Source organism: Dipodomys spectabilis, unplaced genomic scaffold (assembly GCF_019054845.1).
Source record: "Dipodomys spectabilis isolate Male_0828 unplaced genomic scaffold, ASM1905484v1 ptg000163l, whole genome shotgun sequence".
In the NCBI taxonomy this organism is placed as follows: Eukaryota; Metazoa; Chordata; class Mammalia; order Rodentia; family Heteromyidae; genus Dipodomys; species Dipodomys spectabilis.
This window is the reverse complement of record NW_024870840.1, coordinates 16,147,467-16,161,176: the sequence shown is the minus strand read 5'-3', so window position 1 is coordinate 16,161,176 and position 13,710 is coordinate 16,147,467. Positions and strand designations below refer to the sequence as shown.

The following is a 13,710-nucleotide window of genomic DNA, read 5'->3' as shown; positions in this document are numbered from 1 at the left end:
ACAAATAGAAGAAACAAATGTTAGATTTACCTTATTGAATTTTTAAAAAAGTATAAATGAGATGAGATATTCACTGAAAACCTAGAAAAAATATATACACATGTGTGTGTTATATACATATATTTTTTTTGGGGGGGAAGGTTGGGCCTGGGGCTTGAACTCTGGGCCTGGGTGCTGTCCCTAAACTTCAGCTCAAGGCGAGCACTCTACCACTTGAGTCACAGTGCCACTTCTGGCTTTCTGGTGGTTAATTGGAGATAAGAGTCTCATGGACAATGTTCCATAGGAAATGTACTCATTACCTTGCTCATGTAAATGTAACCCCTCTGTACAATATTTTTACAATAAAAACGTACAAAATAAAATAAGAATCTCACGGACTTCCCTGCCTGGGCTGGCTTTAAAAGTGATCCTCAGATCTCAGCTTCCTGAGTAGCTAGGATTACAGGTGTGAGCCACTGGTTCCTAGCATCCATCCATCCATCCATCCATCCATCCATCCATCTATCTATCTATCTATCGAGCAGGAGAGAGAGTGATAGAGGAGGTACTGGGGTTTGACTCAGGATCTTGCACTTGCTCAGCTTCTTGGCATGAATACCTAGGATTATAGGCATAAGCCACCAGTACCAGGCCTTTTGTATGCATCTTGACAAACTTTTTTTTTTTTTTTTGAATTGTGAAATACTGTACAGAGGGGTTACAATTACATGGGCAAGATAATGAGTACATTTCTTATCAAGCATTGTAGTCTCCTCCTTTGTTTCCCCTTCCCATCCTCCCTCCACCCCCCCCCCCCCCCCAGCCCTCTCCCCCAACTCCTCCAAAGTTGTAAAGTTCGTTTTCGACATGACAACGTGTACTTCTCATTGTTGCAACGGGTCCACCTGTATCCTTATTTAAATGACTTTTTTTCCCCTTCCCCTCCACAAATTATACCGACATCAAATAAGAGTGAAAGCAGGGGTTATACTGTGGGGGAGGGACATAAAAAGCAACTAAGAAATAATCTTATAAATGCGTTAGAAACAAATGCATGAAAGAAAAAAAAACATTTAAATACATATCTTAGGGTTCATTTTCCTAACATCACCTTATCTGACCTTTTCTGCTTGATTCATACATATACTAGATATTGCAAATAAGGGAAACCATGGGACCTATGTTTCTTTGGGCTTGGTGGAGGTTCCTCAAAAGACTCCATACAGAGCTCTCCTATGACACAGCAATCCCATTTTTGGGCATTTACCCAAATGTTTACAAACAAGACCACACTAAAGCTACCAGCACAACTATGTTTATTGCAGCATTATTTACTATAGCTAAGATATGGAACCAACCCAGATGCCCCTCAGTAGATGAATGGATCAAGAAAATGTGGTATATATACACAATGGAATTCTATGCCTCCATCAGAAAGAATGACATTGCCCCATTTGTTAGGAAATGGAAAGACTTGGAAAAAATTATATTGACAAACGTTTTAAAATGAAGATACATGTATGTGTGATTTAGATTTATGTAGATACATATACAAACTTTAAAAACAGCTCATTTTCCATCGAAAAAATATAGACTCAATGTAGCCAATATTTATTGACAATAAGACATTAAGATAACCATTTAATTACAAGATGTTAAATCAAAGTCATAGAAGAAGTGAACTGTTCAAATGGACAGATGAAACTGGTATAACAACAACAACAATAATCTCAGAGGGTCCTCATGAGAATTTCTTATGTCAGGCACTAATATTTTTCACATAATAAGAGCTATGTATGTCATCTTTGTAATAATCATTAAATTTTGTTCTTAAGAGGAAATCAAATGGTTGGATAAATAAGTCAGAAATGATGTTTAAGAAAACAGTTAAGCTGCCTGTTCAGAGAATTAGCCTTTTTTTTTTTTGTCAGTGCTGGGGATTACACTCAGGGCCTGGGCGCGTCCCAGAGCTTCATTTGCTCAAGGTTAGCACTCTTACCACTTGAGCCACAGCACCACTTCTGGCTTTTTCTATGTATGTAGTACTGAGGAATAGAACCCATGGCTTCATGCATGCTAGGCAAGCATTCTACCACTACATCACATTCCCAGCCCTGGAAAATTAGCCTATAAAGGACAAATAAGTCATATAATTTTAGGGGTACTATAAATTGTTGGCTACAATCACTTTATCTTATACATATTTGTATTTCTATTTAGTGTATTACACAGCTCAAATTCAATGACTACAAGCTGAAAGACTTGGTAAAGAAGCTAAACTTCAGCCGGGCGCCGGTGGCTCATGCCTGTAATCCTAGCTACTCAGGAGGCTGAGTTCTGAGGATCTCGGTTCAAAGCCAGCCCAGGCAGGAAAGTTCATGAGACTCTTATCTCCAATAAACTGCTAGAAAACCAGAAGTGGTGCTGTGGCTCAAGCAGTAGAGCGCTCACCTTGAGCTGAAGAGCACAAGGACAGCACCCAGGTCCAGAGTTCAAGCCCCACGACAAAAAAAAAAAAGAAGCTAAAGTTCAATGAACTCTAATTTCAAGGAACTATAGTAACTGACCCAGGCATGTGCCTGATGATCAAAACAGTAGTATAAGAATTATACAAAGACTTTTCATAATGACTCAATGTCTTGTCCCATCAGTATTAGAAGTGTGGGTAAAGGGCAAAGTTTACATATGTGTATATTTGATAATTTACCTGTCTCTGCATGTCTTAATAAATTCAGAAACATATCAAATGCATTTATTTATTTTTTTGGCAGTATTAGGGATTGAAGTACTAGTGCCTAGTAAGACTTATGCTTACTAAGCAAGTACTCGACTACTTGAGTCACACCCAAGACTTTTTGCTTTAAGTTATTTTTCAGATATTGTCTCATGCTTTTTGCTTGGGTCAGCCTGAATCTCAGTTCTTCCAAACTCTTCATTCTGAGAGCTGGAATTACAGATGTGAGCCACCACACCTGGCCCTAAAAATGTTTTAAAATTCCTGCTTTTAAGCTAGGTTCAATGGTTCACACTTGTAATTCTAGCTATCAAGAAGCTGAAATTGAGTGTACTAAGATTTGAAGTTAACCCTCGGCAAAAAGTTCACAAGATTCCATATCAACCAATAAAAAGCTGGACATGATGGCGTGCAACTGTCGTCCCACCTATGTGGGAAACAAATAGTAGGACTGAGTTTCTTGCCAGCCCGGGAACAGATGTGAAATCCTATTGAAAAAGTAGCAGAAGGGGCTGGGAAGGTGGCCCAGTGGTAGAGTGCTTGCCTTGCATGCATGAGGCCCTGGGTTTGATTCCTCAGCACCACATAAGCAGAAGAAGCTGGAAGTGGTGCTGTGGCTCAAGTGGTAGAGCGCTCACTTTGAGAGGAAGAGCTGAGGGACTGCGCCCAGGCCTAGAGTTCAGGCCCCACGACCGACAAAAACAAAAAACAAAAAGAAGCTCAGAGTCAGTGCCCAGGTCCAGCCCTTCTCCCCCCCCCCCCCCCAAAAAAAAGTAGCAGAAGTAAAAAGAGTCAGAGGTGTAGCTCAAGTAGTATACCAGGAGCCTAGCTGTTGCAAAGCTCTGAGTTTAAACCCCACCACTGTCATAAATCACAGTAAGTTAAAAATAATCATTGCTTCAAAATGAATGGAATGATGATCACTATCAACTGGAGTTGTCTCAAATTGTGTCCCAAAGATTAAAAAAGTAGAGGGCAAAGAGAGTTTAACCTACCTCTCTCCTTGCAAAGGACGAAAAGGAATTCAGCAGCAATTTGCTTGACTCCAAGGTCAACATGTGTCATGAGGCGCACCAGCTTATTTCTCACAGTTGAGCCAACTTCAGGTCGATTTGTCACGTCCCTCAAAGGTGGTAAAACCTGATGGCACAAATGAAAAACCCAATATCAATGACGGGAAGTAGAGCGAGGATGGTACCATACAACTCACCAGTCTTGTAGTGTGTACTGGGTTTAGTTTGGTAAAACTAAGACAAGTTAAAAATAAATACAGGTTAGCACTAAAATAAAAACAAACAGAAACACACAGTTTTCTGGTCATTTCATGGTAATACTGAGGTTCCATTAGACCAGATACCTCACCCATATGTGCCACCAAGTTCTCCTAAAAGCATTTCTGGTTTTTCAATTAATACCTGCAATACCTCTTCGTGAGCCCATAAAAATTCATTTTAATATCTGTGTCGTTTCTCTTTCTTCCATAGTTGCCCTTAATACTCAGACAAAATAGTTTCTTCCTTTTTTTTTAGTCTGAGAAGATTTTCAGTTGTTTATAAACATTTTTGTGCTTGGGCTTACAAGATATTTAATTTTATGATAAAAATCACTATTATGGATTGAGCATCCCTAACCTGAAAATCTAAAATGCTCCAAAATCTGAAGTTTTCTTTTCTTTTTATTTCTGTTTTTTTTTTTTTTGTCGGCCCTGGGGCTTGAACTCTGGGCTTGGGTGCTAACCCTGTGCTCTTCAGCTCAAGGCGAGTGCTCTACCGCTTGAGCCACACAACCACTTCTGGTTTTCTAGTGGTTAATTGGAGATAAGAGTCTCACAGACTTTTCTGCCCGGGCTGGCTTTGAATGTTGATCCTCAGATCTCAGCCTCTTGAGTAGCTAGGATTACAGGCTTGAGCCACCAGTAACTGGCCTGGGTGGGGTTTTAAAACCATTTATCAATTTATTAAAAATTAAAGGGTAGAGTTTACCTAAGTATAAATACTTGCTGACCAAATAAGTTCTCTTGTTATTTGGCATTTTCTGACTTTCATGGTTCAGACAGCATTGGTAAGAAAGTACAAAACATATTTATGAAGGAAAGTCTCTGTACTTTTTTTTTCTTTCCTTTTTTCTTAAAATTTTAGTCTCTGTACTTTTTAGAAAGTATTCAAGTAAATTCTTACATGGGCAGGATTATGGGCACTATTTTTTTTTTTTTAAAGCAGACATGATGTCTCAAATGGAAAATTCCACATATAAATACATATTATGTGACAGATGGCAGTCAAATGAAGATACAACAGAAATGTTTTATAAATTACCTTCAGGTTATGTTTATAAAGTTTATTTCTTTTTCTTTTTTTTGGGTCCGGTCGTGGGGCCTGAACTCTGGGCCTGGGCGCAGTCCCTCAGCTCTTCAGCCCAAGGCTAGCACTCTACCACTTGAGTCACAGTGCCATTTCCGGCTTTTTTCTTATGTGGTACTGAGGAATTGAACCCAGGGCCTCGAGCATGCAAGGCAAGTGCTCTACCACTGAGCCACCTTCCCAGCCCTGTTTATAAAGTTTATATAATACACAGTGAGTTTCTGTTTAGAGTTGTACCCCATTGCCAAGATATCTTATTTCGTATCTATACAAATACAAAATCTGAAAAGATTCTAAACCTAAAACACTTCTAATGCCAAGTTGTTTTGACTAAGAGATATTTAATCTGTAATTAATGGGTATTTTATATGTGCCAGTTGCTATGGCACATTATTTACAGTGCTCACAGTAACCCTGCAAAGAAGGTAGTAACATGACTCATGTCTATAACCTTCAAGGGTTAATTTAATGTAAGTTGTTTAGTTTGTTTCTTTGCTCACTCATTTGTCCATCCATATGCCAATACTCCTGGTTTCCTGTCCCTGACTAGTTGCTTTGTCTCAGTCACTTTTGCTAATTCTTTTCTCTTTCTGTCTTACAAATGGTGGAATACGCAAGGACAGAATTCTTTAGTAACTTCCCCCCTTTAAGGAGTCAATTCAACATGTCAGTTTATAAGCATACTGCAACTTATTCAGTGAATTTTTCTTTATTATGTCTACTCCTACTACTGTGGTCTCATTCAGTTTTATGGCTTTATACAGTGTTTGCAATCTGCATTTCCAAATTGTATTTCCTATTGATTTCTTTCCTGATATTGAGAGCTTTTTATTTTAAATCACTGAATAGAGTTGAATTACAATATTTTACAAGGGACTATAGAAAATAATAGATTAAAATAACAACAGAAAATATATTACAATGGCTTGTTTCCATTTTAATTATATCTATAGGTGAGTGTACACAGAGAATATTTGACATAACACAATATTCAATATGCTGCCACCTCACTTACAGGCTGATTCCAGGGCAAATCAAAATCAAACTGTCATGAAATCATCTCTCTAAACTTCACATTAATGCTTCTCAAGACTGTGCTTGCCAAATAAATAACCATGGATCTTCTTAAAATGCCAATTCTGATTCAGTCTAGTATTTACCTGTGATTTTGTGTTCCCTTTCTTTAATCTTCTTGGCAATTTTTTTTTCTTCTGCCAGTCCTGGGCCTTGAACACAGGGCCTGGGTACTGTCCCTGAGCTACTTCTGCTCAAGGCTAGCACTCTACCACTTGAGCCACAGAGCTACTTTTGGCTTTTTCTTTTTATGTGGTACTAAGGAATCAAACCCAGGGCTTCATGAATGTTATGCAAGCACTTCACCATTAAGCCAAATTCCCAGCCTCCTTCTTGGCAAATTTTTATGCACACAATTGAGTGTATACTATAGGTGCTATGCTGTATAGATCTGTAGACTGTAATCATTTTATATAAATGAGCTTTTATTCTTATTGGATAGTAACTGCACTTTCTCCCTGATTCCTTAGTAAGCAATATTCTACTCTGCTTCCAACTTCCAGACTTTAAAGTGTCTCACAACTGACATGTTCTACATGGAACTCTTACCAACAAATCTGCTCTTCCTACAGTTTTTCATCTCCTTAAATATTAAAAGTTCACTTTTCTAACTGCTAAGTACAAGAACCTTAGAAATACCCTCGACTCTTCTTTTTTTTTTTGCCCCACATTTATTCATCAGCAAATTATGTTGGCTGCATTTGAGAAATATACCCATGATCCAACCACTTTTTACTGGCTCCCCCAGTATTACCAAATCCAAGCTACTAGTATTTTTTTTTTTTTTTTTAGATTCACTCACTGCAGCCTGTGAAATGGTCATATGCTTCCATCCTGGTCCTGGGGGGGTCATGGGGTCCGGTCATGGGGCCTGAACTCTGGGCCTGGGCGCTGTCCTGCAGCTCTTTAGCTCAAGGCTAGCACTCTACCACTTGAGCCACAGCACCACTTCTGGCTTTTTTTTTCTTTTTGCTTATGTGATGCTGGGGAATCGAACCTAGGGCCTCATGCATGCAAGGCAAGTACTCTACCACTGAGCCATCTTCCCAGCCCCGATTTATTCTTTACACAGTAGCTAGGATCGTCTTTTGAAACTCAGATTCCTCCAGTTCTCATGACTTCTCATCTTACAGTAAGAGGCAAGGTTCTCACAACTTCCTTAACAAGGATCCAAATAGTGTGGCTTTCTGCTGCTGCTCTGAATTAGTTTCTACTATAGCCACCTAGTAACTATTCCATGGAGTTCCTTAAACTTTCCCTCCTCATGTCCTTGCATTTGCTGTTCCATTTGCCCAGAAACTCTCTTTCTAAAACTATGTGTATGATTCTTTTTCCTACTTCCTTTAGTTCTGTTTAAATGTCATTTACAAAAGATATTCTCTGACTGCCCCTTCACTAGTCTTTAGCATCCTCTTTCTCCCCATTTCCCCCAACTATGACCACCACTTGACATAGTAAATATTTATTGATTTACTGTGTACTTCTTTTCACAGAAATTCCATTGGTACAGATATGTATTTTTTGCTTACTGTGCTCTTCCCAGTGCCCGGCATATTACAGGTGCTCAATATATTATTTGACTGGAGGGTAAACAAATCAATTCAAATATTTTTATTAAGGATTCTGTTAGTATGTTTTCTATTACCATAAGGAAATAATTGAAACTGGTTAACTTTATGAAGAAAGGAGGTTTATTTTGTTCATAGTTCTGGAGGTACAAAACCCAAGATCCACCCTCATGGCTCAACTTCTGTTAAGTGCCCGTATTATAATATGGAGGAGGGTATGCTGGAGGACGGCAACCATGTTATGAAACAGAAATTCAGTGATTTAAAGGCTGGGCTTCTATAATAAATTGTTTTTGCAAAAACTCAAGGATCCTACAAGTGCTATCTTACTCCCTTCAGAGGGATACTTTAAGGATCTAAGAATCTTCCTCTTTTTTTTTTTGTTCCTTGTGAGGTATGAATTCTGGGCCTAGAAGCTGTCCCTGAACTTTGACGCTCAAGGCTAGTACTCTACCACTTTGAACCACAGCACCAGTTTTCTGGTGGTTAATTGGAGATAAGAGTCTCATAAACTTTCCTGCCTGGCTGGTTTCCAACTGTGACTCTCAGATCTCAGCCTCCTGAGTAGTTAGGATTACAGGTGTCAGCCACCAGCATCTAGCTTGAGGTCCTACCGCTTATAAAAGGTTTATATCATCTCCATTCTCAGGACCAAGATTCCAATACATGAGCTTCTGGGTGTCAAATGACATCCAAACCATAACAAGTGCTTTCTGCATAAACAGGCCCGATGTGATCCCCCTTGATAGGAGGTTGATTTTTGTAAATTTCTGTATTATACCTTAAGCTATGGGTTGAGTGTGCCCCCTTCAAGGGTTTATGTGTTGAGATCTTGGTTCTTCAGGTACTGGCAACAATAGGTGATGAGAGCCTTAAGTGGTGGGGGTTAGAGAGCAGTCCTTAGGTCACTGAAGAACTGACCTCAGAAGGCATTAGGATACCTTGAGCTCTCCCAAGAGCAAAGCCAGCTCAAAGCAACTCACCCTCTGGCTTTCTAGCTTGAAATATGGTTTCCATCTTCTGCCATATGCCATGTAGTCTTCACCAGAGCTAGGCCAAGGCTAATAGTCTTGCCCTTGCATCTCATGCCTAAATAAATCTGTTTTCCTTATAAAGTCAACTTGCCTTTGATGTTTTATTATAGTAATGAAAATCAGACTAATTAGGAGAAAATTACCACCAGGAATAAGGTTGGTACTATAACCAGCCCTGAAAATGTGGACAGCTTTGAAACTGGGTGATAAGTAGAGCTGGAAGTTTGGAGGGGCAGACTAAAAAGCCTAGAACGCTATAAGCAGTGTTATAGGAGATTCTAGTGAGGGAATCTGAAGAGGAAGAGACTAGGGAAGTAATTTCAAATGGAAGTAAGAATCTCTTGGGAAACTGGAAAAAAAAAAGGCCATCATTTCTAGACCTTTGGAAAAAAGTTAATTGTACTGTGTCCATGTTCCACAACTTTGTAAAAGCTAAAAAATATTAAGAATAATAGACTAGTTTGTGTGGTAGAATAAATTTCAAAACAACAAAGCATTCAGAATAGTAGTCAGATTTAAAGCAGGAGTTGTTAGCCAAAGGAAACAAAAGTAGAAAAATTTGGATTCACAGCCCAGCCAGGGAAGGAACAAAGAAAGAGCAAGTAACTGTGGCTAAGGAGGGCAAAGCAGAGCAACTCCTTGCTAAGGAGATTAGCAAGAATGCTGACTGTTAGGAATGGAAAACAGTTTAGAGGGCATCTCTCAAATCTTCCAGGCTACCAAAGGTGCAGAGAACTTCCAGGGTGGAAGTATCTTAGGGACTGAGCTAGGGTGTTCTTTACTTCTTTGCCACCCCAATTCACCTCAGGATTCATTTCTATGTTCAAATGGAGAAGAATTCTGGCTGCAACAGTGGTTCAAGCAAGTTTAGGCACAGCCCATGCCAGCTGTACTTTTCTGGTTTCTATATGGTATTGGCTTTGCAAGAATTATGGGATCATGCAGCTTCCACTAAGGAAGGCCTGGAGGCCAAGCAGAAATTTGCTACAGGCACAGGTGGAGCAGGCAAAATGAGATAGAGCTGTGGTAGAATTGCAGTAGGGACTCCAGATAGATAATATCCAGAAATATGTCACTCTCACCCAGAAAACCCTCCAATACTAGCAGACAGTCATGTGAGCTATGACCAGCAAAGCTGTAATGGTGGAAATGACCAAGGTCTTGGGGACTCATCTCTCACCAAAAAATAGCTAGATCTGGAGCTTTAACATTTAAAGCTCCTGCTGGCTTCTACTTGCTTTGGACCAGTTCCCACTTTGTACTTATCTATTCTGCTCTTTAGGAATGGAAATGTATAACCTGTTTCTGTTCTACCACTGTACACTGGAAAATTTTAACTTATTTTGGTTTTGTGCTAGAAGTCTGCCTTGGATTAGACTTTATACTTTTTTTTTCTTTTGATATTAAGTTTGAACTTAGGGCCTCATACTTGTTAGGCAGAACACCCTACCACTTGAGCTACACCCTTCAGACTCTTTTTTTGTTTTAGACATTCTTTGTCTCCTCAGGGACTACATGGTTTTGGTTAGTGGTCCTCCTGTCTACGCCTCTCATGTAGCTGGATTACAGGTGTAAATTATCATTCCCATATTTCGTTTATCAAGATGGAGCCTCACCAACTTTTTACTTGGGCTAATGTTGAACCTTAGAGATCCTCTTGATATCTACCTCTCAAATAGCTAGGGTTATAGGTATATATCACCATGCCTGGCCTACTTTTTGATTTTTGAGACAGATTCTTGATTTTAGTTCAGGCTGGCCTCAAACTCATGCTTCTCCTACCTTAGCCTCCTGAGTGCTAGAATTCCAGAAGTGTATCACCATATCTTGCTTGAATTAATGACAAAATAAGTTAAAATCTGGGACTGCTGGGGATAGAGTGATTGCCTTTTGTATTGTAAGGAGAATATGAATTTTGGGACTAGTAGTAGAATGCTATAGTTTGGATGGATATGGTTTGAGTATTTTCCTCTAAAGATTGATATATTAAACTTAATTCCCATTCTGAGGTAGTAAACAAATGGAAACTTAATAAACTATTACAGTGCTTAGAGCTAGGACCTTTGGCAGGTGATTAGAATTAGGTAAGTCTTTAGGGTACAGCCCCAAGATTAAATACTGGTATCTTTATAAGAAGAGAGAGAGAAACTGAAGATAGTGGTCCATTTCTATAATCTCTGCCACTTGAGAGGATGAGGCAGTCTGGGCTGCCCAGTCACAATGGCTGCTTGGTTTTTGTTGTTGCTGCTGTTCTTTTTTCAGAGGATACCAAAGTATCCTCTCATCTCAAAGACATACTCTGGAAGATGTTTCTTCCAGACATTCTTCAGAGACCTTTCTTACTCATCCAACTTTCTGCTCACATGTCACTGCCTCAGGGAAGTTCTCCATTATCCCTTTATTATGTCTTTCTCTTCATCTGCTTGTCTTTCTTCAAAACACTTAGTATTTCCTACTAATATCCTATATTTTACTCAATTACACACTCTGCTATAAAATCTACCAGCATACAAATTTATCTGTTGTTTAATATTCAGAGCAATATTTAGAAAACAGCACATAGTAGATCTCAAAAGACATTTTTTGGATAAATAAATGACTCAAAAATATACAAGATCACTTATTTCTTGATTGGATGCTTTGCGAGATTATAACTTTTATGGATTACTGATTTTCTGGAAAAAAAAACTCCACTGCATATGAACTGAATTAATTCTATGTTAATTAAACACATATAAAGACATTAACTCAGATTTAATATACATCAAGCAGTTTTACCTGATCTTTGAGAAATTTTCTGATATTCCGATGGGCTCGAGAACATTCTGTTAACAGGCTGAGAACTGGAGTCAGACCCTCTCTATAGCTGCTTCCCTATAGAGAAAACCATACATACTAATTAGTTCAGTTTCTAAAAGTATGTTTTTCTCCATGTAATTCCTGCATATGGATATTGTGGGGGGAGGTGGACTTGTTTTACTTTATTAAAGTTTATATACTATGTTTAAAACTATATTTAACAATATTTCTATTTTTTTTAAGCTATTTCATGTCCTCCATTTTCTAGAATGTACCCTGGCTCAGCCAACAGGCATCGGTGAGGTGAAGGTCTTGGTGACCCACATATATTATCCTGCTACTTTTTTATATAGTCACCAAACACAGTGAGATACAGCCTAGAGAAAATTCAAAAAACTTAAAACCTAAAAAGGATTTTAAAAAAGATATCTTTAAAGTTATTTTCCCAAGTATCTACATAGAAGAGTGGATCTATTTTCAGGCATTAGTCACAAATTTGGTGTTACGAGAACACAATTTTTGGCATTAAACAAATAAGCCTATTTGGTTTCTGTAATTTATCATACGTTACAATAAAATACTTTAAAAAGTAAAATTATGTAACAGATCAGCTATAAAATAAAACTGGGATGTGAATATCTCAGTGGTTTGCGTTTGTAAGCTGACATATTTACATTCTTTACAACATCTTCCCAAAATTTGCTTACCTTGTCTATTCTCTTCTCCATAAAATTGAGTAAAACATGAATGGCCTCCATATTCATACCATTGTATACCATGGTATTGTTTTTCAAAACTGTTTCTTTCTCAGTTGTTTTATCACTGGGCAGTTCATCTAGAGTTGTTGCCTCTTGGGCTGTTTCTTCATGGGTTAATGGACAAATGAGAACATCCAGACAAGAGACCGGAACATTGCTTAAAAGGTTGACTGCATTGCTGAAAAGCAATTTAGAAATACAATATTTTAATTTCATTGAATAAGTCTTTTAAAATGCAAACACAATAAGAAGTTCACTGTTGATTTTTAAGGAATCAATTAAAATTTTTCTTTTTCAAAATGAGCCATTAATATTACTTGGCATTTACTAAGAGGCAGAAAATAAAGGACAGTCTCAATACACATATGACAAATTAGTAAGACCAGATGTTAAATGGACAGGCAGAGTCACATGATGTCATGTCACTATCTGAACTGCTAAAATGGGAATTAATGAGCTTTAAAGCTAGTTCTTTGATTTTATTTTGACAATAATGCTAAGCTTTGTATTTTCTTCTGGGGGTTTTAATCCTTTCATGGATCCATTGGTGTTTTATTCTTCCTTAGATTACAACATAAAGCATTTGAGAAGTAATGCATATAAGCAGCTTATCACAGAGGCAACAACATTAAAAAACCAAACATTGCGAGTTTTGTACAAAATATATTTTTTAAATCATCCGTTTTTTTCTAAGACATATGCAAGAATAAGAAAACAGTATTATTTCTCCCCTTCTTATCATCAGGTCTCTTCAAATGAGGCTAACACAGCGATTTCTAATCTCAGTCCCTTAGTCTTTCTGCCACATTTTAAGGAATTCATAAGCCTGGGATGTACACCAGTAGGGGGAACCCACACCTTGTATTTCTGGCCTTCCCTTAAAAACCTTGTTCTGTTGTTCAGTGTACAGATTAAACCCTCACTAACAATTTCAAAATTAAACATGTTCTCACTGAGCACATTTTCTACCATGCATTATTTCATATAAAAAGAGAGGTACTGTTCTATGCTAACTAAATCTTAATTGCCTGTACCTCAGAACTTCCTGATAAACAACAATGGAAAGACAGGCATTACATTTCCTAGTGACAGAGAGGCAGGTCTAAAAATAACCATATCCTGATTAAAAATAAACTGTTGCAGATGCAATTTAAAAGTCTAACCCCTTGGAAACTAAACTCAGGCTTAATCTATTTGACGCTGTTTTAACATAGAGCCTAATAATAAAAAAAAAAAAATCAATTTAGATCATAGTGACATAAAACAAATAGAAAATCAGAAAAATGTAACTATGAAATAAAGGCTTCTCTTTCCTTTACTCTGAAGTGAGGTTATATTTCTCCATAGATAAATATTTCCTCTCCTTTTACATTATGGAAAAATAAAGTTAGTAAGAAATCC

At 38.0% G+C, this 13,710-nt stretch overlaps 1 protein-coding gene across 3 annotated transcripts in view; it reads right to left on the bottom strand.

The window, feature by feature from the left end:
- The window catches only part of Ric8b (RIC8 guanine nucleotide exchange factor B), a 104,973-nt gene that overhangs the window by 38,137 nt on the left and 53,126 nt on the right, over positions 1 to 13,710 (bottom strand). For all 3 annotated transcript variants that reach the window (XR_006149518.1, XM_042693246.1, XM_042693248.1), the window contains exons 5-7: positions 12,259 to 12,487; positions 11,531 to 11,626; positions 3,712 to 3,856 (exon numbers count right to left, since the gene is read on the bottom strand). Coding sequence is in view for 2 of the 3 variants with exons in the window: in XM_042693246.1 (XP_042549180.1) it covers positions 3,712 to 3,856; positions 11,531 to 11,626; positions 12,259 to 12,487 (470 nt within the window). In the remaining variant the exon portion in view is untranslated. The remainder of the gene's footprint in view (positions 1 to 3,711; positions 3,857 to 11,530; positions 11,627 to 12,258; positions 12,488 to 13,710) is intronic.